This window comes from Urocitellus parryii, chromosome 6 (assembly GCF_045843805.1).
Source record: "Urocitellus parryii isolate mUroPar1 chromosome 6, mUroPar1.hap1, whole genome shotgun sequence".
Classification (NCBI taxonomy): Eukaryota; Metazoa; Chordata; class Mammalia; order Rodentia; family Sciuridae; genus Urocitellus; species Urocitellus parryii.
The window spans coordinates 139620257-139647517 of NC_135536.1; the positions used below are offsets into that span (position 1 = coordinate 139620257).

Genomic DNA, 27261 nt, shown 5'->3' on the forward strand with positions numbered 1-27261 from the left:
GATCAACTGAGTGGCGGCTGTTAAATTAAAATGGTACTGTGTCTTTGAGAACTAGATTTGGGGGGATGAAATTTAAAACCTAAAGGGACACCAGGATAAGACACTGGTGAGTCCTGTCCTGTTGTCCAGACATCTGACTGTGAAATGGGAGGATATTGCCTGTTGCCAAATAATGTTGAAAAGACATTTCAATATATCCAGAAAATACACGCATATGTAAACACACACACACACACACACACACACATACATAAGTACCCTAATTCTAAGGAAAACAGCTAGAAAAATCCAGACTCAAAAATCAGTGTAGCTAGACCTTAACTTTGCCCCAAAGAATTCTCATTTAATCATAGAGTTCCTACAAATGCATGGCTTCCGAGGGGTTGTAATTGTTTCTTTGGACCACATCAATACCTTGACTGAAAGGCTAAATAGACCTTTAAAAAAATGAGTAAACTACAAAGTATTTCCCCAAACCACACACTCTGTAAATTGGTGGGAAATGTTTTTTAATTATTAAAAATAATCAGTCTTACGTACAACTTTTCTAAAACATACGCGGGACACAAAGTGGGGTTCCCAGGGACACGTACATTCATCTGCCCTGCACCTGCATGATAGCAAAGTGTGGTGATGAAAATGTGTGTCAGGCAATGGAATTGGACAGAGTTAAATAGAAGGTGGGACTGGAAAGGGCCTTAGAACACTTTTCCTCCAAAACCTTCTCCACCAAAGGAAAGAATAAAGGACTCCCTCCCCACCTTCCTCCTGCCCCAACCCCTTGCAAGGTGACACCATTAACATTATTTATCCAGCTACCACAAAGCAAATTGTTGTCACAGTTGGTTATTGAGTTAATCTTTAACTGTTGAGTTAATCTTGCTGCCTCTGTTGAAGTTCTGGTGGTGTCTCAGGTTCGGAGAGAATGTGGTAGACATCTTTTTTTTTTTCATTAGTCAACACTATTTTTATTTACTCACTCACACACTTCTCAATATTTCACTCACCATTCCTTCTTGCATATCAGAAAGCCTTTCTAGAAATCTTATTTCTTTTTTTAATTGATTTTATTTTTAAATACATAACAGCAGAATGCATTATAATTCTATTACACATATAGAGCACAATTTTTCATATCCCTGTTTGTATATAAAGTATGTTCACACCAACTCATGTCTTCATACATGTATTTTGGATAATGATGTCCATCACATTGCACCATCATTGCTAATCCCTTGCCTCCTCTCTTCCCCTCCCACCCTTCTGCCCTATCTAGAGTTCATCTATTCCTCCCATACTTCCCCTCCCTACCCCACTATGAGTCAGTCACCAAGCCTACATCTTGGGAACAAATTTTTACTCCTCACACATCAGATAGATCACTAATCTCTAGGTTATATAAAGAACTCAAAAAGCTAAGACCAAAAAAAAAAAAAAAACAAATAACCCAATCAATAAATGGGCCAAGGACCTGAACAGACACTTCTCAGAAGAGGATATTCAATCAATCAACAAATATATGAAAAAATGTTCATCATCTCTAGCAATTAGAGAAATACAAATCAAAAGTACTCTAAGATGTCATCTCACTCCAGTCAGGATGGCAGCTATTATGAAGACAAACAACAATAAGTGTTGGCGAGGATGTGGGGGAAAAAAGGTATACTCAAACATTGCTGGTGGGACTGCAAATTGGTGCAGCCAATGTGGAAAGCAGTATGGAGATTCCTTGGAAAACTGGGAATGGTACCACGGTTTGACCCAGCTATCCCACCCCTTGGTCTATACCCAAAGGACTTAAAAATAGCATATTACAGGGACACAGCCACATCAATGTTTATAGCAGCACAATTCACATTAGCTAAACTGTGGAACCAACCTAGATGCCCTTCAGTAGAGGAATGGATAAAAAAAATATGGCATATATACAAAATGGAATATTACTCAGCAATAAAAGAGAATAAAGTTATGGCATTTGTGGTAGACATCTTACCACGTATGAATGAAAGCAAGAGTGGGCAGGAGCTGAGTCATGCTAAAACAGATGCAGAGTCATGTTAAAGCAGGTGTTGAAGCGTGCTTAGTAGTACTAGAACAGAGGCTGCACCATGCAAGAGCAAAGGCTAAGTCATGTTAAAACAGACTCTGAGTCATGCTGAATCCTGCTGTCCTGTGTGATTAACCAGGGGAGACCAACTCCAATGGGGTTTATTTCCAGACTCAAATGGGAATCTCAAATGAGAACTTTGGTGCTAATTCTAAGGGTTCAAATGGGAAGCAGGGGAGGAGCTGGGAGGCCCACCCCCCTGGGCTATGGCTGGGACCAGGATGTTGCCCATTCTGGAGAATCCAGAATGAGATCTCTTTCTCCCTCTGTAGGCCTCCAGGTGAGCTGTGGGGTCTCCTGGTGATTGAAGAGGGCTTTGCAAGGAAGAACTGGGTTTATAAATAATGCATTTCCTTTGTCTTGCAGGAATTCTGGAGGCAGAGGTACAATCAGATCAGCTGTGAACAGCTTACATAGCAAATCTAATAGGTTTGTAAATTAGATTTTGTGTTCATTTGTTTTTGCTGTAAGGCAGCTATTAATCTGCTTCTCCTCTTTGCTGGATGGTGCCCTTCTTACTTAGCAAATAGATCTGTTTCATTTCACTTTGGTTTTGCATTTCCCTAATCACTTTTGGGGGGAAGCTGTCGATGAAAGATCATATGAAATGGTCTAAGGTCCAGAGGCTGTAGAGATGGAAACGCAGATGGCTAAGAGTTACTTTCTGGAGAAGAGCCTACCTACTTTGTAGAGCTTGGGCCACCAATGAACTTACTTGAAACTTGCATTTTTGCTGAGCAGTGGAGACCCTGAAGGAAACCAGGACTTTAACCCAGTTTTATTGTGGTAGATGGCTTGTTCAGGAGGTTAAGATGGAAATAACACATTCAAGAACTTTGCTGAGACCCCTTAAAATATGTAGGGAGTCAACTCAGTAATGTTAACCCTGATCATTGAAGGTGCACTCTGAATTCTGAAAGAGCTTTATTATCTTATGTGATGTGATGATGCTACATTGGAAGCCTTGGGGACAGAGCTTGACTAGGGCACAGACTGATGCAGGGGAGCATGCAGATAATTTGCAAGCCAACAGACCCAGGATTGCCACTGGCTGTGATTGCACTGTGCTTCTAAGTCCCCTTCTCCACCAATGACAAGTGCCCCATACCTCTGACCTTCAGTCTCAGAAGCCCAAGCTGAAGGAGCAATGGAGGAAGTGCCAAGATACTTGACATAAACAAAGGCTACTGCTCGAACTGAAGTTTTTGTCTTGCTTCTAAATGTCTTATTTTGTTCATGCTGGGAATGAGAGGTCATATTATTCAGAAGACAAGTTTGTTATTTGCCTTTCCATATTTTTTCTTGGCTCTTTTGACCTTAAGAGACCTGTCAACCCTGACCCTGTGTGACTGACTTCAGAAACTGCCCCTTTTGTCCTTGACATCGTTGCTTCTAGATCTCCAGTGACCTCTTGACCACTTGAAGCTACCATGCAAATATTACAGAAATAAAGGGCAAGGCCAGGTGTGCCTAAATTCCTCTCTGTTCCACTGTGGAAAGATGCCCCCTTTGGGAGAAACAAGATCCTTCCCCTCAAGGCCGAGCCCCCATGGTAACTTGCGGAGGTTTGGGCTTATTGAGTGGGAGAGGTGGGAACTGTCTTGGGAAGCCAGGTAGCCCTGGATTCAGCTCCTGAGTTTGCTAGCTAGGTCCCCAGGTAGGTAGTGTCACCTTCTGCACCTCAGCTTGCCATGCAAATAAAATAATAATGTAATACATTATTGAATGTAAGGGTTTATGAAGATACTCCAATGACACTTGTTATTATCACTGTGGGTGTGTTTGTGGTATGAGAAAATGGTGACTCAGGGTGTGTTTTGGGAGTTGGGAAGTGACACAGCTTAAGGCTGAAACATACCCCAGGTGCCACATAGGGGATCAGGGAGAGCACTGAAAACAGAAGGGCACATTCACTAAAGTGGGATATTTCAGCTCTGCAGTCCAGCTGTGTTTGTATGACACAGAACACATGAGAACTCCTCACAGAGGCAGTCCCTGGGGATATCTGATCCATACCTTGTGAGACAGATAACAAAGCAGAGGCCAGAAACCCAAAGTGACTTTCCCACATCCTACAGCCAGGTAGCAACAGAGCCAGGGTCCAGTAAGTCCAGTAAGATTTTGCAGCAATGCAAGGTCCCATCCAAGGTTACAGTAGAAAGTAGGGACAGAAATGGGATCTGGCTGCTCTCCAGGGCAGCATTTATCTCTTCCCCTTTCCTGCTTTCACCACCTTGTGTCTCAAATACGTCTGAAAAGCCCTTCTGGAAGTCTCTGAGCAGATCCCCTCTTCAAACCTCTGCAATAGCCTACCTCTGCAGGTGCCTCTTTCCTGAGCAACACTGGGCCCCTGCAATATGCCCCAGTTTCTGGGGAGCATCACAAGGACTGAATCCACTTAAAGCCATGAGATGCTGGGCTCTGGTCACTTATGAGAGCATCAGCAAGCCCTTTAGGCTTGTCCTAACAAGTCCTTACCACTAACATTAACAGCATCTCTGTCATTTAGACTACTGTAAATTGTGGTAAAGCTTAGGGTATTGGGATATAACTGCTGAACCCATAATCCCAAGGTCACTGCCCCTGCCTGTGGTCACAGAAGTAGGCAGTATCAAAAGGATGCAGCCATACCAGTTCCTCCTGAAGCCTCATAAGAGAGCAGCCAGTGGTACATGCAGGGAATACCGGTGGTCCTTTTAGAACTCTAAAACCTCAGGGCTGGATAGTTTCCTCTTCTTCATTCTCCTTCCATAAATAGGGAAACTATGGCTCTGAGCGGTAAAGCGATTTATCCATATTCACACAGCTTATGAAATCCTTCCACTCTACTCCCTGCTTTCTTTCATGAAAACAGTAAGAATTCTAAAGGGTCAGCTTTTCTGTTTCCTCTTATAGAATCCTTTAAGACTGCATGATAGAAGTCCACCTGCCTTTTATTGTCTGTGCTCTGCAAAGTTACATATATTTGGATCTGAGATGAGTAGTAGCATCCAGAGGAGACAGGAGTATTGAGGAATGGAGGTGGGTGAGTGGGAGGAATGAGAGAAACAATATACACCCCCACATGGATTTCTCCTCTACCTGCAAAAAAAAAAAAAAAAAGGAAAAGGAAACATTGGGTTTAGAGCTCACTAACAGGATTTCATCTCTTTTAACTTGGAAAGGACAGAGATGTTTGGTTTAGACTCTTTCAAGTCCCAGAATTCAGCATCACAAATACACTTATCATTCTAACTGGGAGGACCTGCTGTCAGCCCAGACAAAAGGAACTTCGGATGTGACCCAAATGCATCTGCGTGCATACAGCAGAAGGCAGCCTGGCTTTCGTGCTGCCTTTAAAGATATAATTGTAGCCTAGTTTCTTAGAAACCTACTAGCATAGATTTCAAGTCTCTGAATTCAAGTGAGTCCTCTAATGCCCGGTGTTACTGAGTCAGGTGGAAAGATGGTTTATACCCAGAATTGTGATCCATCTCAGGCACACAAAGCCAGTCAGCTCCTTCATCCACTCCAAGCTCCCCCAGGATCAATTTCAAAGTCAAATTCAACACTTATTTATTGAGCACCTGCTATGTTAGACCATGAGGGAATGTAGGAATGTGTACGAGAGATTCCTCGCTTGCATTCTAGTAGGACAGAGAGACACAGCATGAATAACTCTGTCACCGGCAGATGTTTCTTGTGTCAACAAAAGAGTGATGGGAATGTGGGGGAAGAGAGAGAAGCCGCAGTCTACAGAGACCTTGTCCTGGCATAAGCTTTTGTCTTCTCTTTATTGAGTTTGCAAGCCATTATATGAAGCTTTGCAGCTAATAGAACTGTTACTTGTGGAGTTTCTTATCAATAGCTTAAATAGGAAACATTACTATTCTGGTGTGACTGCCAGGTTTCACTGGGAGGAAACATTGAGGGTGGAGGGGTAGAAAAATAGTATTATCACCCCCCTTCCTGTCTCTAAGAATGTATGTAGGTTATACCCAAGGGAGAGAGTTTGTGCATTCTAGAAGATAAATAGACTTCCTTCACTTCTCAGGTAATAACTGCAATTTTGCTCTTCTGAAGTTTACATTCAAGCTCGTGCAAAAACAAAACTATTAGACTTGTCATTGGCATGCTAACAGATCATGTCTACCTTCGTCTTTACTTATTTTTTTCCCTCTTTCCAGAGCCGAAGTTGTAATAAATGGCTCCTCATCTCCAGCTGTCGTTGACAGAAGTAATGAAAGCATTAAACACAACATCCAGCCAGCTTCGTCCAAATGGAGACACAACCAGACGCTCTCTCTGAGGATCAGGTACTGGTAATTACCTATAGGACAAGAGGCAGGCTTGGCCTTCTCCAGTGCAAGCCTGCAAATTGTCCCTCTCCATCATCTAAAGAAGTAGAATAGAAATAAAATGTTTACCTCCTGCAGAGACAAGCTTCATCTGTAAACGATCAATTGGAAATAAAACCCAGAGTGAGCCCAGCAACCTGGCATGTGTACATAGCAAATTGTGCAGAGGAGGTGGCAGGAACTCCCTGCTGAGATACCTGGCTTAGGCTAGGGCCATAGAGCACCTGGGAAATGGAGGCCACAGGTGGCCTCTCTTTCTCTTTCAGCCTGCCTGTCATCTGCACCCCTGTTTGTCCTCCTCTTGCCCATGGTGAACTGTTCCCTCCCATAGTTCTTGTGGCTTGAAATCCTGCCCCTCTCCCACAACATGAAAATAAAAACCCTTAGCTGAGAGACCCAGGAACTGACATGACACCTGATCCTGAAAACAGAAGTTTGTTTCTCCAGAGAGTAGGATTGAGGAAATGTGGAGAAGAATTATAATTGCAACATCTCTGGACACTTAGATTAGATGTAGCCATGATTGACCTAGCAAATATTAGTCGGTTATAATCTATTTGTTTCCAAGCATTGTGTTGCCATCCCAAGGTGCTGACATGAATCAGAAGTGTTAGGCAGAGAAACACAAAAAGAAGCAAAGACAGGGCAGAAGAGGAGGACATACTCATTTGGTGGTATTGCATCTTAGCAACAGGTGGAAACAAGGAGGTGGAATGAGGAGCCGTTTTCATTTTGCAAGGGGTCTTAGAGGACTGCCGGGAAAGGCTGGTCTAGCGCACTGGGCTTTGAAGGACAACTTGGAGTTTTCCAGATGTGCCAAGCCACATCCCATATGCACAGAGACTGAAGTCTGATGTGTGTGTGTTGGGTGCCGCAGGAGCACCAACAAGGAGTGAGGAATAGAGAGATGGAGATGAAGGTGAAGGACAACCAGGACCAGCTAAGGAGAGCTCTGATGGCCATCCAGGCCATCAGCATGGGGAAGGAGTGGAGAATATGCACCAGCAATGTTGCCACACATCAGGGAGTTGCTCCTTCAGGTAGGAAGTGCCCCACTCCCTAGCTCTTGAGGTTTGTTTGAGGACATGAGGGGTATGGTAATAGAGAGGAATGAGATCTATGGGTCAGGTAGCTGGGAATCCATCTGAAAGAGATGTCCTTGAACTCCACCATCCGCCAGCCTCCTACTTCTTCAGTGTCTCCTCAGAGGCTGTGTGGGGAGGTCCTCCAGCCTTGTCAGTCTACCCCCTGTGACCAGGGCACCTGGAGTCAGCAAGACCACCACATAGTTCCCTTTGACAGCCACAACAAATTACCATTAACTGATGGTTGGAAACTACAGAAATTAGTCTCCCATGGTCTGGAGGCCAAAATCCTGAACATTCCCACCAAGAGCTATAGGTGGGGACCCCCTCCTCTTGCCTATTCCAGCTTCTGGGGGCTCCAGCTCACTGTGGGCAAACTGGAGGGTTGTCACAGAACAGGGGTGCAGATGCCAGTCTCTGAGGTCATTCTTACAGGGTTTGCTTAGTCTCATCTCCTGTCTCACATAGGACACTGTCATTGGGTTTAGGGCCCACCTGGGTAACCCAGGGTGATCTCATCTCCAGATCCTTAATTTAATTACATCTGCAAAGATTATATTTCCAAATGTAGGTAGTTCACATTCACATGTTCCTGGGGTCAGGAGGTGAACATTTATTTCTAATGGTCACCATGTACAGCACCGCTGTACCTATTAGTGAAATTCCCCTGGCAACACAACCCCAGCTGCAGTTCTCTCTGGCCCTTCCTTTTGCCACTGGGCAGAGAAACACGCATGCACACTCTCACACCCACATGCCCACACACGCTCCCGCACTTTGCTTTCAAAGACCAGACTGTAGCCTCCATGGGGATCCTGGAAACACCCGGCTACCTTCAGAGGAACAATGTGTTTTCACCCAGAAGGAAAAGGAATCTCCCTCTATTTCAGTCAGTTAATCACCAAAATTGTTCATAATAAAAGATTCTGCAAGTGATTTGCAATGATGCTTAATAATTGATAGTCATTTCTCATAATTAGTTAGAAATTAATTCCCTCACAGAGGTATTTATTTATGGGCTTTCTAGGGACTCTCTTTGCTTTTAAATACTTTGGGGTAAGTAGTTGCAAGGGTTTTAGTAATTTCCAAACTATATGAATGTGCCGAGTTATGTAATCCTTGGTAAACCTAGTTTTAAAAAAAAAATAGCACCTGTTTTCCATCAAAAGGAACAAATTATTCAGCAAGGGTGATTTCCCCTGTATAATAGCAAGAGATCAGGGCCACAAATGTGGAAAGACAAGTGAATGGAGAATGTCATACCCAGCCAAGGGTTTTGGGTACTCCTTGGCCATATGAGAGCCCCCCAAACCTGGGCAAATCACAGCCCCCCTCAGAATCAGGATGTCTTAGGTGTCAGCTGGAGTTTCTGAAGTTTCCATAGTTCTCAAGTGACTGATCGTACAGCCTCCTGTGATATTCACAGGCTGTGCACATCTCAAATCCAGCAGCCTCTTGGGCTTCAGCGTCACCCTTTGTGCAACGGGGCAACCATCCTGCAGATCCTCACATTTGAAGACAGCATGAGCATTCTGTGCCTCCAAAGCTCTGTGGGAAGGGAGGCCAGCATCCCTGGGTCTGTCTAGATAGGGGCTCACCACAGGAGATGAAATTTATTTTATTTATTGAGTAGCCAATTCCTTTCTCTTTATGGCTTGAATGATCTCTGGAGATTCATGAGGTAATTTAGGCAGCTGGCTGGGATGCTTAGGTTCCTGGAAGAAGGCTGTGTGTTTTAAGTAAAACTCCCCTGGGGGTTCCATGAGGGCACCCTTTCTTTCCCTAATCCAACCCCATCCCTTCTCTTGGGCTTTTCTAGATGATTCTAGAACTTGCCTTCTAAGTCAAAGGTACCCAGGACTAGACAGCTGCCCTTTGATCACCTTTGTTCTGAAACACCACAAAGGAGCCTTTCTCCTCTGTGGACCAGGGAGATGGTGAGATTCACAAATCCTGTTCCAGGTGAGGGGAGCCAGAGACACGCCCTACACAATGGATGAGCCAGCAAAGTGGCAGGCCACCCCCTCAGTGTCTCAGAGAGGAAGGGGCGGTACCCCTCCCAGTACCAAGTTCCCATTCACCCCTACTTGGCCCCTCTGCCCAGGAAGGCTTCCAGGAAAGAAAATAAGCCAATGAGGATTGAAGGCCTGTGTCATCCTGGCTTAATGTCCCTAGTTCAGGACTCCCTCTCACATGGTGGCACTGAATCCCTCTGAGAGGAGTGTGATGCAGGGGGGTCAAATGTCTGAGTTTACCCCAAACTAAAACATTTCTGGGGCAAGGAACATTCAGTGCCATACGTAAGCCTGGATGGTGGACCTCCTTCAATCCTGGGGCCTTCTGTCCGTCCTGGAACCCATCCTAGAGGGTATCTGAACTCTTGTTATTCTCTACCTGCTTGCTGGGGTGCAGCAGCCCCACACAGTGACACAGGACAGGAAAATCTGGTTTGGCAAAGTGCGTCTGGCAACCTAGAGACTTTCCTCATGCATGTTTGGTTTCCATAGGAAGCAAATTTTAAAGTTCTTGGATGCTGAGAAGGATATTTCCGTCCTCAAGGGGACCCTGAAGCCCGGAGACATTATTCATTACATCTTTGACCGTGACAGTACAATGAACGTGTCCCAGAACCTGTACGAGCTCCTCCCCAGAACCTCGCCCCTGAAGAACAAGCACTTCCGGACCTGTGCCATTGTGGGCAACTCGGGGGTCTTGCTGAACAGTGGTTGCGGGCAGGAGATTGACATGCACAGCTTCGTCATCAGGTAACCACCTGCACTGGTGCCCAGAGCAGCAGGTATACTGATGCTGAGCACTGCAGTTGTCCCAAAAGATTAAACAAGACACGTTGGTGGGCTTAGTCCCTATTCTCAACCTTGAATGCACATGGGAGCTACTTGAGGATCTTTGTCTCCAGTGTCCAGACTGTACCTCCAACCAATTAAATCATCTGGGGGATAAGGGAGTCAGGGCAGGTATGGCCAAGGGAGCTCCAGGGATTCTGGTGCACAGCCAAGGTTGAGAATCACTAATCCAGAGCAGTGGGAGGCAAACTGCCTGTTGTTTTTTTAAAATATTTTTTGGGGGGTGGGGTACTGGGGATTGAATCCAGAGATGCAGAACCACTGAGCCACATCCCCAGCCTTTTTTGTATTTTATTTAGAGATAAGGTCTCACTGAGTGATATAGGGCCTTGCTAAATTGCTGAGGCTGGCCTTGAACTTGTGATCCTCCTGCCTCAGCCTCCCAAGTTGCTGGGAGGATAATCATTTACCACCACATCCAGCCGCCCCCACCCCCATTTTTATAAATAAAGTTTTATTGGAACACAGCCACTCTGACTCATTTTCACATTGTCAATGGCTGCTTTCTTTTCATGATGCAGAGTTCAGTAGTTGGGCAGAGCTGAAGCGTTGTTGCTAAAGCAACACAGAGAGCGTATACCCTGCAAAGCTGAAAATATTTATTATCTAGCACCTTTTCAGAAAAAGTTTGTTAACCTCTAAACAGAGCCTGGCACAAAAGGTTAGTAAGAAAATCTCCTGGCTGACTTGGATGTTGGTCCAAATTGGCAAAGCTCTTTATAGCATCCTGGAGGGTGGCACTCTGCTAGTAACTTCATCATGCTGTAGTCAAAGTCTGAAGTGAGGGAGTGACAGAGAAACTTGGATCTTGTACTTGACCATCATTTTCTCTAAAATATCAGTTCTCATTTTTCAGTCTCTGGGGATGTTTGGACTCAGTTTGGACCCATGGCCAAGAACACCTGGCCCCAGCCCATTCAGACTTGAAAACAAGGCTTTGCTGTCCCCTGGTCAAAAGTAGGACACTTGGAGCCTCAGATTTCATTCCAAATAGCTCCTGGCCCAGGAAGATCCTCACACTGTGTCTCATGTTTCTGTTGGGACTGTCCTGATGCAAAGAAAGTCTTGTTCCTGGACTTTGGGAAATGATCTGATCATAGAATTCCTTGAACCTAAGAACATGGGAAGGAACAGGTCTAATTACCTTAGTATCCCCTAGGACTGGAGAGCTATCACAGTCTGGTAGCCAAAGTGGCTTCCATTTTGTTCATCTTTGGCAGGTCTCTTTGTCTCTGGTATAACCAAAGGCTTAGCCCTTAGTTTTCAAAGTCCTTCAGGCTAAAGACTGGTTGGGGGAGAGGAAGGAAGCATGGTGGATCTGTCTGACTGGAGGCCAGAGGAGCAAAGGTGTGGTGGGTGTTATTGGTAAGGCCAGATTCCTTCCAAGGTGCCGGGCAGGCTTGAGGGAGGCCTTGCTGGTCTCATGGAACACATATAGGCCATGCCTCTTTTCTTTGCCACGAAGGATGACTTTCAACAGCGAGCTTTCTGTGTTCCACCAAACCCTGCCTCAGGAATTTCAGGAGGCAATGGCTGATTTTGGCTCACAGCATCCTCTTTGGCACATACGGTAAATAGTGTGGTTTCTGGCTCTGATGCCCGTTTGTCACATGGCTCAGAGCATATCACTTGAATTGTCTTTTGGGGCTTCAGTTTAACTGTCTGTAAAATGGGTGGCCTGGGCTTGCTTTGAGTTCTTCCATTATGAATCCTGTCCAGGCTGTAGCCCAGTACTTTTCAAATGGGAACATGTGTGCATCACCTGGCTTATTAAAAGTCTGAATCATCAGGTCTGAGGTGGGGACTAAGGCTCTGTATTTTTAACAAGCTTCCCAGCGGATGTCACTGCTGCTGGTGTGCAGCCTGCACTTAGAGCCATAGCATGCTCTGTTGCCACACACAGTCAAGAGAGTATGATATTGTAAGCATTAAAGGAATGACATTTGGAAATTCCTCAGATAACATGTTCCACAGGGTGAGGCACATTTACTGTTAATTCTTTGTCCACCCTATGTCTCCACCACACGCATGCACCTAGACTGTGAGCTCCTCCAAAGCAGAGTGGCTATGCCATCTTATTTTTTGGAGGGGTACTGGGGATTGAATTCAGGGGCACTCAGCCACTGAGCCACATCCCCAGTCCTATTTTGCATTTTATTTAGAGACAGGGTTTTACTGAGTTGCTTAGCACCTCACTTTTGCTGAGGCTGGTTTTGAACTCGCGATCCTCCTGGGATTGAAGGTGTGCACCACTGCACCCAGCTGGCTATCTCCATCTTTATCTCCAGGCCAAGACTGTGTGCAGCACAGAGGAGGGCCTGCATGTGGTTGACATGGATGAGACTGCTATTCCAGTAAGCTCCCCGTGGTTCTGCCAAGATGACAGGCACCATGACAGTCCTGATGGAGATGTCTCTGTCCATGTTAATCTGAGTCTTCAATTAAATCAGTCTACCCTGGGTCCCTCCTTTGTGTGAGAGTCTCAAAGACACATAGGACCTTACTCCCTCTAAGAAAACTGAATGGGAAACATGAGCCGGGGGTTCTGGTGAGACACAGAGCACATAAACACAATGAGCTTGCAAAACATGGCACCTCCTGGGCTTCTGGAAGATGTGGGATTTGAGTGTGGCTGACTTGGACCAACGAAAGTGGGGAGGAGAAAGGAAGAGCATGAGGAAAATCACAGAAGCAGAAAGACAGGTTCAGGGATCAGAGAGGCAACGGCTTGAGCAAGCACAGGCTGCACGAGGTGCTGCTGAGACAGGCTGGGCAGGAGGGCTGGTCCTAGGAGAATGACAGGAGCCTGCATTGCCAGGGTGAGGAGGCCATGGCTGACTCAGGGCCATGTGCAGGGGGAGTTCCTGGAAGTTTAGGGATCAAGAGTTCATTGTGTGCTCACATGTGCACACACAAGCACAGCCTCTCCACAGGGGGAATCCTACCAGCAAATGACCTTTCACAGATAAATAACCTTTCAGATCACCCCTGAACACTCACTGAGCACTTGGCATGTACCATGTGCTATTCTACTCACTTCACCAGTATTAGCTTATTTAGTTCTTGCAGAACAGGCATATTTTATTTTATCCCCAATATGTAGAGAAGAAACTGAGGCACAGAAAGCCCAGAGGCACAAAGCTAGTGAGGGCCAGGGCCAGGCCATGGACCAGGCAGTCTGGCTTTAGAGCCCATACACCTGCCTCCCTCACTCTGCAGATGGCTCAGTGTAGACCTATGAATATGGTTGTTTCTGGAAAAGGTTTACTCCTTTTCTGCCCAGAACCAAGCCCTCTCACAGCCCACCCAGAATTCTTTGGACAGAAGAGAGCCTAAACCAGGTGTAAGCCCTTCCTGACTCTGCCCTTTCTCCATAAATGAAGCAGTTTACACCTGGTGGGGAAGAAGTACACCTAAAGCATCCATTTAGGGCACAGCTGCCCCTTGCCCCCAAGCCCCCAGGCATCCTCACTGAGACTTGGTCACTGGAATAGCCTGAATCTCCCAGCCTCCACTGTGAGCAGGAGCCCGTGTGCCTTGGGGTTTCATAGCACATTCCAGAGGATGGCACCCCACCCTGCTGTCTGCTTCCTTCTTTGCCTCCCGCAGCTCCTACTGGCCTGCAGTTGACTTCAGTAAGTCTCAACTTCACTGAGTCCACCTGGCCCTGCTCTTACGAACTGGAGATTGGTCTGGAGGAGGCCCTAGCCATCAGGAAAGGTTTGGGAATCCTGGCTCAGCACAGCTTAAGGGCAATAGGTAACTAAGACCAAGATGGCCCCAGACTGGATAATGTGCTGGCAATAACACCCCAATCTCTGCAGCCTGTGGCAGGGGCTCCTGAAGGTATCCTCCAGCAATTATATTTCCTTGCAATATTTAGCTACAATCAGAGATAGCAAGGTCTGAGGGCAGGAATGAAGGGGGCGAGGCTCAGTTGGAAATAGTTATACAGGCTTTGGAATTGGACACAACTGAGTTCGAATCCTGGTGGTTCCCTTACTAACCCTGGGACTTTGGGCAACTTAATTGGAACACTCTGTGCCTCAGTTTGCTCATCTGTAAAAAGAGGGTGACTAAAAATGAGTCACAATACAATGAACTGATCTCTGCTGATGACTAGCCAAGTGGCTGGCACACACCAGGGGCTCCATAATGTTCATTTTCTTTCTAATTGTTCTACTTTTTCTACCCAGTTGCAGAAGAAAAGTCCTTGCTTAAAGCCAGGAGTAAATGGTGTCTTTCTGGATTTCATCATCTGGTGATGGCATATAGCCCCCAGTCTTCACATCTTCACAACCTCGGTTCTAGACATACTTATTCTAATTTCTCAAGCTTATTTCTACCATCAAGTCCCAGGCAGCATGGAAGCCTCCCCAGCAGCGCCCCCTGCTGCCTTCCATAGGTCCTTGGTACAGGCAGGAAGTCCAAGTATGCTCATATAAACCAGAACCCTTGAGGATGGGAGAGGCCCCCAAGATAGTCCCTAGTTAAATAAGAGGCTGTCCATCCTGGCAGCCTGATCGATTCATGAGCAATTTCAGTGACCTCTTATTTCATCCTCTGATACCCAACTCCTTCCCTCCAGTGAATCCTACAACTTTGTTTTTTTGTTTGTTGCCTAATACAAATGTGCCCATATCACTCTCCTGTTCGAGAACCTTTAGTCGTCTCTGTTTTCTTCTGAACGAAGTCTTTGACACAGGCCTTTGGATATCTCACATGTCTAGCATGTCTGTCTAGCCCCATCTCCTTCACATGACTTGCCCCAGTTAGACCAAATCATTTGCCTTCCTCTGAACACTCAGGCTGTTTCACACCCTCTGCAAAAAGTGTGTGTGTGTGTGTGTGTGTGTGTGTGTGTGTGTGTGTGTGAGAGAGAGAGAGAGAGAGAGAGAGAGAGAGAGAGAGAGAGAGAGAGAATTCTTAAGCTCTGGAACCAGCTGAATGGCTCTCCAGCTAAGGGACCTGAGGAATCTGTACTTTTAACCAGTACCCAAGGTGATTCTTCTGTTTTAGCAAATTGGAGAAAGACTCTCTTCCTGTGCCATGTCTACCACTGGATTTCTGCTCATCCTTCTAGACTCCCTCAGTCATCAGCCCCTACTACTTCTTCTCCTTCCTGTAAGAATGATGAAGTCATGGGCCTCTTAGTGTGGCCCAGCTATGGTCTAGGCACTGGATATGTGTAACTGAAGTAATCCCCGTGGTGCTGCCGTTGTGATCTCCTGCATAGCCCTCGGGAAGCACAGAGAGATGAGTACATTGCCCAGAATCACAGGTAGAGAACGTCGGAGCTGAGTTTTAAACCTGGGAGTCTGTCTTCAGAGCCCACCCTCTGCCACCTGCAAGCAAGTCAGCCTGCCAACAGCATCTTCATCTTGCAGCTGAGGGCTGCCTCTCTTGCCCCTTTCTTCCTCTCCTAGATCCTGAACTCCAGAATGGAGGTACTTTGTGTCCCCAGGGCCTAGTAAATTACTAACTATGTGGTAGAGGCTTAATAAACATTTGTGGGAGGAGGAGAAGTAAGGATAACAAAAGAAGTCCATCATTCAGGGAGATGCCCTGGGTTTATTTTGGTGATGAGTTTGAAGCAAGGAGAGGGAAACAATTAAAAAGGTTACATATAAGAATAGGGTTCAGCTTTTCTAAAAGGACCCTATTGCCTTTTTCCTCCTAAGGTGCAACCTGGCTCCCGTGCAGGAGTATGCCCGGGATGTAGGACTCAAGACCGACCTGGTTACCATGAACCCCTCAGTCATCCAGCGGGCCTTCGAGGACTTGGTCAATGCCACGTGGCGGGAGAAGCTGCTGCAGCGACTGCACAGCCTCAATGGCAGCATCCTGTGGATCCCTGCCTTCATGGCCAGGGGTGGCAAGGAGCGTGTGGAGTGGGTCAACGAGCTCATCCTGAAGCACCAGGTCAACGTGCGTACTGCGTACCCCTCGCTGCGCCTGCTGCACGCTGTCCGCGGGTGAGTGACCTCCCTGTGCAGGGGGCTGTCACTAAATATGGGACATACCTTGTAGGCGATATTCCCTTTTCAAGTGCATTTCCATCCCAGCACTACCACCCATTAGCTGGATGACCTTAGAAAATCACTTGACCTTTCTGGGTCCCTATTCCTTGAGAAATTGGGGAGGTAGCAAAAGGGTCTTATCCGGCATGTCAGTTTTGACCAATTGGTCGTACCTACTTGGAGAGCTATGGTAAGAATGATCTAGAGGTTCTGTGGGAACAGATGCCACGAATCTGGGAAGGGAGAAAGTGGCTAGTGTATCAAATATTTGCCATTTGTGTATCAAATATATCCCAGGTAGGTGATTTCTCTGTAAATCAGGATCAAAAGGAATTGGCTTCAAATATGTCACCTGAATGTCTCTAGTTTCTTCATTAGTAAAATAGGGATGGGATGGTTACATTGGAGGGATGTGGAGATTAAATGAGAAAATACTTGGGAAACTCTTAGTACCATGAGCGAAGAAACAGTGCTGTCTCCATTATCATTGTCCATGGTCATCACCTCTACTTCCCTGTGTAATATTTTCTGACTGTGCAGAACATTTCCTGCTTATTAAGCTAAAAGATCAAAAGAGGGTCTGATGGGATATAATTTGGTCCACCAGCTCCTCTCTCTGAAACAGGAGACAAACTTCACCTAGGAAATCAGAAAGAAATAGGAAGAGGTATAAGAGTTTTGATCAGGATTGATATAAATAACCAAGTAGTGGGCCTGGGTTTGTGGCTCAGTGGTAGAGCGCTCGCCTAGCACCTGCGAGGCACTGGGTTCAATCCTCAGCACCACATAAAAATAAATTAAAAATAAAGGTATTATGTCCAGCTATGACTAAAAAAATTAAAAATAATAATAATCAAGTAGGGGTTCTCTGGGTTAGGACTAGGTGTCTAATTCTAGAAAAGGACTTGAAGAATTAAGGAAGCCAGAGAATGTTGGGAAAGTTCTAAACTATTCCTGTTAAGGGAATAGTTTAATGGTCACACAGATGAGGCTCTTCAAAGTTCAGCCTAACAAGTAGTAATTCTCAACTTCCCGTTTCTTTTCTCCCATCCATGAGACCTGACATAGACTGCCTAGGCACTTGGACCAGTAAATTGGTTAGAAATAGTACACATTATAGCAGCCACCAGAGAATAGTTGGATGTTAAGCATCCATTCTTTCTGTTCTAGTCTTCTGTTACAGTGAAATAAATCACCTCAAAACTTAATGACTTGAAAAATTACATTATTTTTGGTATTTTTCACAATTTCTATTATCAGAAATTCAGGAATGGCTTAGCTGATGGTTCTTGTCAAGGTCTCTACAGTTAACAGTCAGATAGTGGATGGCAGTAGAACAGTGGGGACTGGAACAGCTGGACTGATTGCATCTCTCTCTTCATATAATCTTAGAGATTCTCAATGTGGCCTTTTTACATGGGCTAGATTGAGCTTCCTCACAGCATGGCGGCCTCAGAGCAGTAGGACTTATTATGTGGAAACCCAGGCTTTAGTACAAATGGTCCAGAGGCCAAGGAAGATACTGATTGCCCTTGTAAGATCACATAGTGTTACTTCTATCATACTATACTAGTCAACCAGTCACTAAGGAGGCCCAGAGTCAAATGGAGTGGGCACAGACTCCACCTCTCAATGGGAGAGTACCAAACAATTCATGAGCATATTTTAAAATATAAGCACCATTTATTGAGTGATTGTTATGTGCAATATCCCAGTCTAGATAGCGTAATTCAATAGTGAAAAATAAAATTCTTAATCTCATTAGCACCCAAAATTTTTGATGGAGAAAGATAAATGATAGGTAAGCAAATAAATAGGATACTTACAGAAAGTGCTATCAGAAAGGTTTCCTCTGGAATAAAGTTGGTTTGAGCTAAGATTTGAGGAATGAGATGACAGTAGCCACATACAGTTCTGGGAAAGAACCTTCCAGATAGAAGGAAGATTCTCAAGTGCAAAGGCCCCAGGGAATATATATTCAAGGATCAGCAAAAATACACATGGTTGAAGCAGAGTGAGCAAGGAGAAAAAGATAGGAAATGATATTGGCAAGAGAGACAGACTAGAAGACATTTAGCATTATGGGCCTAGTAAGGAGTTTGGTCTTGACTCTAAATGTTTAGGAGCAGCCATGGAAGTTGTAGAGGAGATCTGACTTATGTCTTTAGAAGATCTTTCTTGCAACAATGAAAACTGGAATAGGTGTTGGAGAGCTGTTGTGATAGCTCAGACAGAAAATAAGTATGCCTTAGACGAGAATAGAAGCATGGGCTGTATATCAGTTTGGTCCAATTTGCTCTATAATGTGGAGGGACGGGAAACAGGATCTGCTGATGCCTTCTATTTAAGGAGTAAAGAGAAGAATCCAGGATGATTTAGGATTTGAGTGTGAGCAAACAGTTGGATAGTGGCATTATATTCCATAAGAGAACCCAGAGAAGTCAATGTATGTTTGGGAGCATTAAGGAAGAGTTCTTTCTTGGGCATAAATTTGAGGTGCCTCTTACAAATACTCTGACCACTTATCCTGTACCCAATTGTCCAACAAACCACATGGGAGATCACACCTTTGCTCCAGGAACATGGCAAAGTCTATTGTACAGACTCCTTACCAACCAGGAGGCATTGGAATGCCCTTCACTGGGGCCTTAGCATAACTCTGGGAAACCCTGTGAGCCACCCACAAAAGACTCTTGCCCTCATAAAGATGACTGACTCTGAGGTACCCAAGCCTGTGACCAACAATGGACACATTTTGGTGGGAATTGACACAGGGAACCCATTGTTCCAAAGACCCTAAAGAGATATTCAATTCAGGGCAGCTGCATTTGTGGCTGATGGAACCAGAGAGATACCTATAAAAACACAGGGCTCACTGAGGCCATATTCCTTATCCTGGAGGTTGACCTGTCAGGGCTCCCATCAGCATTTTTTCACTTTGTCCCTGTCACAGAGAGGGTCTGTCACAGCAACCCTCATCCACGATTTCAACAGCATTTCTTTGCAGAAGAAGGAAACTCTTGAGTGGTTTTGGGGGGTCAAAGGGATAACAGAAGCAAAAGAACCTCTCTTTGGTGAAGAGAGAAAAAGTTCCATGGATGGGGAATGGGCAGCCACCTGGAAGAAACCTAAGCAGCCAGAGCTATTTCCAGCTCTAATTGACTCACTTTCATCTGTCAAAATAGCATTAAGAACCAGTAATAAGCCTTTTAAACAAACAGGCTGTTAATCCTGAGATTGCAGTATCTTCCTCTGCGGGAACTCCTGGGAGGATACTACAAGAGAGACAGGTGAGGCCAGCCCCTGCTTTTAGCAAGTGATGGGGGTAGGGAAAAGGAGTCTGCTAGGGCCTTGGAATGGATTTCCTCTAAGGATCCTCCCCCTCTGTGGGGCCACTGGACCTTGTAGAATGCTGAGTCCAATAGGGCATCCATGAAAAGTGGGCATATGTGTAATAAGAAAAAGGGCTTGGCTCTGCCTTAGTGGGGCCTGGCCTGGTATTCACTGCAAATGAGGGAATAGACTGGAGAGGGATGTAGAAGGAGGCCATATAAGAAAAGACCAAGGGATTGTGGAGAAGAAGGCTAAGGGGGACCCGGCCAAGGGGCAGCATGCATTGCCTGGCATCTAAAATACAGCCTTTGCTCTAGGAACACCTCCAAAGGGTTCAAATCCCGGCTCCATTTGTTGCTTGGTTGTATCACCTGTCTTCCCAGCCCCAAGCCCTGCTTTCTTTGCCTCTTTACTGGGGAACTCCCCTTCCTCAGAATGCATGTCCCATTCTACACAGGGAAGCATGTGATCAAACAGCATGACTTCTGTGATCATGGCAGCTGCCACCAACCACTTGGAGAGCTGCCACTTGGAAAAGGGATTGGATTTGTCCTGGGGATTCACAAGACAGAACTAGGCAGGCAGTGGAGCCACAAGGAGCAAAGTGCAGTTAGGCCTACGTTGATACCATACCCTAAAGGAGTCTGAGCAATCCACTGAGTCAAACTTGTCAGTCACAAGTTCTTCAGCCTGAAGTTTCATGAATGAGCTCTAGTTTGCAGAATAATCTTCTTTTTTTAAATTTAAAATCTACTGCCCAAATGAATTTCATTCTGCCATCATGTATAACAAATTAGAATAAATAAATAATTTAATAAAGGAAATAAATAAATAAATAAAATCTACTGCCCATCAAACCCTTTGTTTATTGGGTATCTGTGGGGAGATAAATATTTTTATCATGACAAAATATGCCAAACATAAAATTTACTATTAATAATTTTAAGGGTACATTTCACTTAGATAAAATTCACTCTTAGAAGAAAATAGAGGAAAATCTTCATCACCTTGGGTTTGGCAATAGTCTAAGTTTGACACCAAAAGCACAGGCAATAATAAAAATATAGATAAATTATTCAAAATCAAAATGTAAAGCAGTTGCTAACATTTGCATAAAAGACAATTTAGCAAGAGTGTAAAAAGAGAATCTATAGAGTGGGAAAAAATATTTACAAATAACATATTTGATAAAGGATTAACATCCAGGATATGTAAAGAATTTCCAAACAGTTCAACAGTGAAAAAATAACCCAATTCAAAAATGGCAAAGGATTCTACCAGAGTAAATATACAAGTGGTTAACAAGCATATGACAAGATGCTCAGCATCACTGCTCCTTAGGGAAACGCGAGTAAAACCACAATGGGATACTGCCACTTCAAGCCCACTAGCATGGCTAATATGGAGGAGGAGAAGGAAGAGGAGGAGGAGAAGGAGGAGAAGGAGGAGGAGGAAGAGGAGGAGGAGGAGGAGGAGGAGGAGGAGAACAAAGACGACAATGAAAAATATTAGTGAGAATATGGAGAAACTTAAACCCTTGGTTTTGCTGATGGGAATCTCATATGAAATCGACTTCTCAGGCACCCTAGAATCTCCATCTTGCAATTGAAGAACTTAGTGCTTAGACAAGTTAGGTGTTTTGTATGATGTCAGTCAACCAGTAAGTAGAATGACCAGGAATGGAGTGGTGTTGACTCTCATTCAAAGTACCAGGTGCAGCACAAATTTGTACATAACCATTCTGGAATGGTGGGGAGTGGAGAAGCTTAGTGGACGGGGAGTTGCCACACTTGTTAGTAGCACATTAATGGTCTATGGAGACTCGGCAGTTGTTTAGAACATGGGACAGCTTTCCCACCCAGCAGGGCGAGCTGAAAGGTCTCACCAGACACCAGTACTGGGGTTTTTACTCTATTTTGTTGAAACTCATTTGCCCCTTGACCAAGCAGGCCTTTGGCTTTGCTCTCAGATTGCTTGGTTTTCTTTGCATCCAAGATATCTTTTAAGAAAAAAAAAAAAAAAACAGACATGCAATTACACATTCTGATGCCACCATGGAGGGTTTGAAATAGGACACACAGGGAAAGATATAAGGGGGCACATGCTACCATAGCAAATACTGATGAGCCAAACCCTGTCTAACTGTTTGTTTTCTCATGGAATGAAAGAACTACTACCATTATCCCCATTTTAAAGATAGAAAAACTGAGCCTCAGGGAGTAACTTATACAAGTTCCCAGATCTGGGAAGGGACAGACCCAGGCTCTTCTCTTGCTCCTGATCACCACCCATTTGCCTGTATCCATATACCCTCATTTAAGTCATTGGCTCAGGACATGAGCCTGGCAGCTGAGTGTAAGGTCACTGAGGGTATGTCCCCAGCCTGCAGGAAGACATAATATCAGGATCAGAAGTGTCCTTAAAAGTCTCCTGTGTTGAAGGCTTGATCCCTGGGGCAGCATGTCCAGAGGCAAAACTTTTGAAAAGTGATTGAATCATGAGGTCTCTCACCTCATCCGTGGATTAGTCCATTGTGGCTGAGTGAACTGCTGGGGGGTGGTGCAAATGAGGCAGTGGAACTTGTGGAGGAAACAGGTCAGTGAGGCATTCCCCCAGCCCCTTTCTCTCTCTCTTTTTCCTCCATCCCTCCCCACTGGAAGAACAGTGTCAGGGAAGCCAAAGCCAGAGTAGGTTTGAACTTATGAAAATATTAAGAAAAAACAAAAGGATGCACGTTTCAAGTAAGAAGAACCAAAAGCATAGGTGCAAATACTGGTGAGGTTACAAAGAACAGACATCAACGCCTCAATTCCTTTCCGTATTTGCTATCTCATCATAAAGCGTGGGTCCTTTACCTACAGTCTCAATTTGCTGCTCTAAACAAGTGGTTCTCAATATGATCCCCAGACCAGTAGAATCAGCATGACCTGGGTAGAAATACAGATTCTCAGGCCCACCACAGACCTACTGAGCCAGAAACTCTGGGCTGGAGCACAGCAATCTGTGTTTTAACAGACTTTCCAAATGATTTCTGATGCCTAGCATAAGTTACAGTATAACTGCTATCAGTAAAATCAAGACCAATTAACATGCCAGAGAAAACTTCAGTCAGACCACTGAACCACTGGTCAAGATCTTCTCCTGGATCATACAGCACTGGAAAAGGGCAATCTTTGCTCCAATTTTCTAAACATGGGGTAACGTGGACACCAGTGAGCTTGATGTTACTCCAAGCCAGAGTTTTAAAAGGTTATCAATTCAATAGCTTATGAACACAAAGAGAAGTAATATCACAAGCAGGATGTGCTCTCTGTGAGGAGGGTAGCAGACAGATACACACAGCATGGGTGGCCTTGTTACATCTGGATAAAAGTCAATGACTTTGGTAAAGCATTTCTTGGGCAATTTGAGAACTGTGACCTGATTGACAATTCAGGGAATGGATTTCTTCTCAAAATAACCTTATAAGATATATTCCTGCTTCATCCCCTTTGCACTCATAAGGAAACTAAGACTTGGAAATGTCAAGTTCCTTGCCCAGGTTCATGCAGATGATAAGGAGGAAGGAGCTGGTATTCAAGCCCACATGTATATGCTTCAGAGGTCTCTATTCTTCCCACCAATGCCTCCTTCTTGTGTACTAGACAGATAGATTGACCACTACCTATTGACCACTGGTGCCCAAAGTATGCTAATTATTAGGCTAATGTTGATTGACTTAAGTGAGAGTATCAATGATCTGCTTAGCAAATTCACCAATGGCAACACTTTGGGGGAATTCTCAATATTCAGGGTCTCAGAGCTAAGTCCTTATCAACATAAGAGGAGGAAATTTAATATGGACAAATTAAAAATTCTTTACTTAGGTTCAAAGCAATGATACAAATACAGAGGGATGTAAAGTACCAACCATCAGTGGATGAGTGGTGGCTCTGAAGGAAAATGTGACCTTAGGTTGCAACAGTGGACCTGTAACATCTTTGAGAGTCAGGGAGATTAGGAGCTCTTGTGTGTTATTCTGCCTGGTCAGATCCCACTTGGAGAATCACATTTACCTTTGGGTATCAGGCTGGAAAGGAACCACAGTAAGAGAGAAATTGAAAAGTTGAAAGATTTGGGGAGAGATGAAGTCTCTAAGGAACATCAGAGCCATTTTCCTTCATTTAGCAAATACTCCTTAGGTATCTAAGGACTCCAAGGTGTTCTATGCTGGGGAAATACAAAAATAAAAAAAAAACACAATTTCTGTTCTTGAAGGATTCATAGATTTGGCTTGTGAATCTCCAGGTGTAGAAATAGACTTGGGAGAGGAAGCCAGATTCTGCCTCCACATTGAAGAGAATATTCCAACACATAAGATCTTCTGAGACAAGCTTGGTCGCTCTTAGAGGTGATGAATTTAGCATCCTTAGAGATGCTCAGGCAGGAGTGAATCCCCCTTACCGGGGCTGTGGAGAGGGACATACAAGTCATATGGAGAGAGCTAGGGCTGCCTAGCAAAGTACCAGACGGGGTGCTTAAAGTGCAGGCATATTTTGTCTCACAGTTCTGGAAACTGGAAACTCAAAATTAAGGGATCCACAGCATTCATCCCTTTAGAGTTCCCTAAGGGAAGGATCTGTCCCAGATTTGTTCCTTAGCCTGTAGATGGCCATCTTCCTGTTCGCATGGCATTCTCCCTATGTACCCAACTGTCACCAAACTTCCCCATTAATAGAGGTATCAGTCAGTTTGGGTTAAGGCACACCCTGAGGTCCATCTAATTTTAACTTGACTACCTCTGTGAAGACGCCATGTCTAAGCTCACATTCTGAGATGCTGGGAGTTAGGAGTTCTACCAGTGGCAGAGATATGATTCAACCCTTAACAGTCTGGTTAGGTGGTCTCCCTTCTTATTCCAGGCTGCTTTGATTCAACACATCTGTGCCAGGAAGGTCTCTGCCTCCCAGGACACTTACAAGAGCAAAGCCTGGCAGCTGGCCGTGCTCAGCCTCGGCGCCTTAGTGGGCCCTACCCTGAGCAGCTCTCCCAGGGGGCCCCTGGCCTGCAGAGTGGCCCAGTGCTCTGGCTGGCTGTTGGCAAGGCAGGAGAGCAACAGAGGGGAAGGACAGCAAGGTAATTGAGAATGGCACAGGAAGTGGAAAACCGGTCAGCAGCTGGTAGTGAATGGCTGTAATTCAATTACAACAAGGAGGGAGGATGCAACCCACAGAAAGGGCCGCCCCTCTGGCAGGACAGCAGCCTGCTGGCCTGGGGCACACAAGGCCTGTGAATTGGTGCCTAATTGGGCACCAGGAGTGCTGAGCCTCTGCCTTAGGATGGCACAATTTCAGCTTGCCTCCTGCTAGGCCTGGAGAGGACAGAGCTGTAGAGCAGGCCCTGCTGCCTGTCAATGGAAGCAGAAACCTGAGGGCCAGAGAGCAGGCCCAGGGAGAGAATAAGCAAGGGGCAAAGAGTAAAGGAAGAGACCAGCATGGGCTGGCAGGGCTCCCTCCAGGCATGCCCCTCACTGTGCAGAGAGGGTATCCTAAAGCTGGTGCCTTCTTGCTGGACCCAGTCTGCTTTGTTGGACAGGGAGTAAGGGGAACCAGTTTCGCCTTTCTGGAAACATGTTCCATGGAGAAGAACTGGCTCAATGTCAAGAGTGTAAAGGCACAGATAACTACTGGCATTTGTTTATTTTTAATGAATGTGTATTGTGTATTTGAATAGCAATGCACAGGAAAAACCCAAATTGTTTAAAAGGATTTAAAGTCAAAAAGCCAGTTTCCCCCATACCTCTCAGAGTTAGGATTTCTACCAGTGGCAGAGATATGATTCAACCCCTAATAGTCTGGTTAGGTGGTCTCCCTTCACAGATGCAACCTGTAAAGCCAGTTTTCTCTGTGTGTACCCTTCCAGAAATATTCCATTTTGCACATAAGGGAATATGTTTTACACCAGACTTTGCTAAATTCTGCAAATTACTCCATGTCAACGTACACCACCTCACTGTGCTTCCCGACAGCCTAGCAGTCCAGCATGTGTCTGGATTGAGGTTTGCATAAGTAGAAGCCATGGAAGATGCTAACGATGCCTCCAGTCTTTTGCTCTTGTAATCAAGGTTACATCACTCACTTTTTTGATGGTACCTCAGACATACATACCTCTCTAGGCTCACTCTTCAGAAGTGCCTTTTTTAAAAGCAGAGATGGATACAGGAATTGTTGATTATTATAGACATTGCCAAATTGCCCTCTATAGAGATAGGTACCAATTTGCACTTTCATCTACAATCATTGAAAATACCTGTTTTTCTGTCACCTCTCCAAAATGCAATATCAGCATTTGTTAACATTGCCAGTCTAGTGAACAGACTCTGATGGTCGTTTGAAATTGGATCCCTTAGATTATGAATAAGGCCAACTGTAATTTGTTTGTTTGTAGTGGCATCAATTTAAACTCCAGAATTCAGCCAAGAAGTTTAAGCTCCCAACAAATGGTCCCGAGGTCATCTGCTGGGCCTCAAGGACCAGCGGTGATACATGGGCATGAGCAACTGAGGCACCCACCCAGTAGCAGCAGGAAACCCCTAGAATAACCAGCACCATGTATTCTTCCTCTTTTTTAGCAAACTTGCTGTCTGGATGGTGTCTGCCTGCCCTTCACATGTGCAGCTCCGGTGGCTGCCTAGAAGGGTTGAGAATGAAGCTGGGCCTGTTCACCATTCCTAGCTCTGCCTCCAGAGTGAACCTCCAGCCTCTGCTTGCCAGTTTTCATTCATTGCTTCATTAAAGATCTGCAAAGCATCCACTTCATGCATGCCCTATGCACAATCTAAGGTTATACAAAAACAGGTTGTCAGTCCACCTTCTTACAGAATTTTAAAGTGTAGGAAAGGAAAGACAGGCAAGCAATGAATTAGAGTGTAGCATGATGAATGCTTTGAATGGGAATACAAGACAAAAACCCTTCGGGGATGTCCCAGAGCTTCCTGTAGGTTCTAGCTTCCCACCACTGAGACCATGTAAAGAACTGCTAGCCAGAGCACAGAGGAAGTATCCTGGAATAACCCAACGAGTTCTGTGGGCACTGGGGACAGTGCATACCAGGTGGTGGGAGAGATTTGCAGGCCCAGATCTTGAGGGCATCCCCAGCCTGGCTGATGTCATTGAATTTTATCTTGTAAACTCCTGGAGTCATTGTGGAGCTTTGGGTGGCATGGTCATATCTGAGATTAACTGGTGTACTTGAGCTAGAGCATTGGCATAGGTGAGCCTGGACACCTGGGGACCAGAAATCAATCTCCATTCTCCCCATGGCTTCACTACCTCTTCACAAGAACCCCAAATTCTAAGACATAAAGCTGCAGCTCTCCATCACTATAAAATTGGGTAGATTCACCCAGAGATATCCCACAGCACATCAGAACCCTCAATAATGCTCCCAAGAATAGGATTGCAATAGATCATGGAGCCCCTAACCTGAGGCTGCTGAGGCAAAAGACAGGAGAGAAAGCTGCTGAGCTGACACAAA

The 27261-nt window shown here is 45.1% G+C and overlaps 1 protein-coding gene across 2 annotated transcripts in view; it reads left to right on the forward strand.

Annotated features, from left to right (window-relative positions):
• St8sia2 (ST8 alpha-N-acetyl-neuraminide alpha-2,8-sialyltransferase 2) overlaps positions 1-27261 on the forward strand; it is a 66328-nt gene that overhangs the window by 33139 nt on the left and 5928 nt on the right. Inside the window, exons 2-5 of one of the 2 annotated variants that reach the window (XM_026394058.2) lie at positions 2474-2536; positions 6274-6402; positions 10037-10294; positions 16075-16368. In XM_026394058.2, the coding sequence (XP_026249843.1) occupies positions 2474-2536; positions 6274-6402; positions 10037-10294; positions 16075-16368 (744 nt within the window). The remainder of the gene's footprint in view (positions 1-2473; positions 2537-6273; positions 6403-10036; positions 10295-16074; positions 16369-27261) is intronic. The other variant, XM_026394059.2, reaches the window with a different exon arrangement.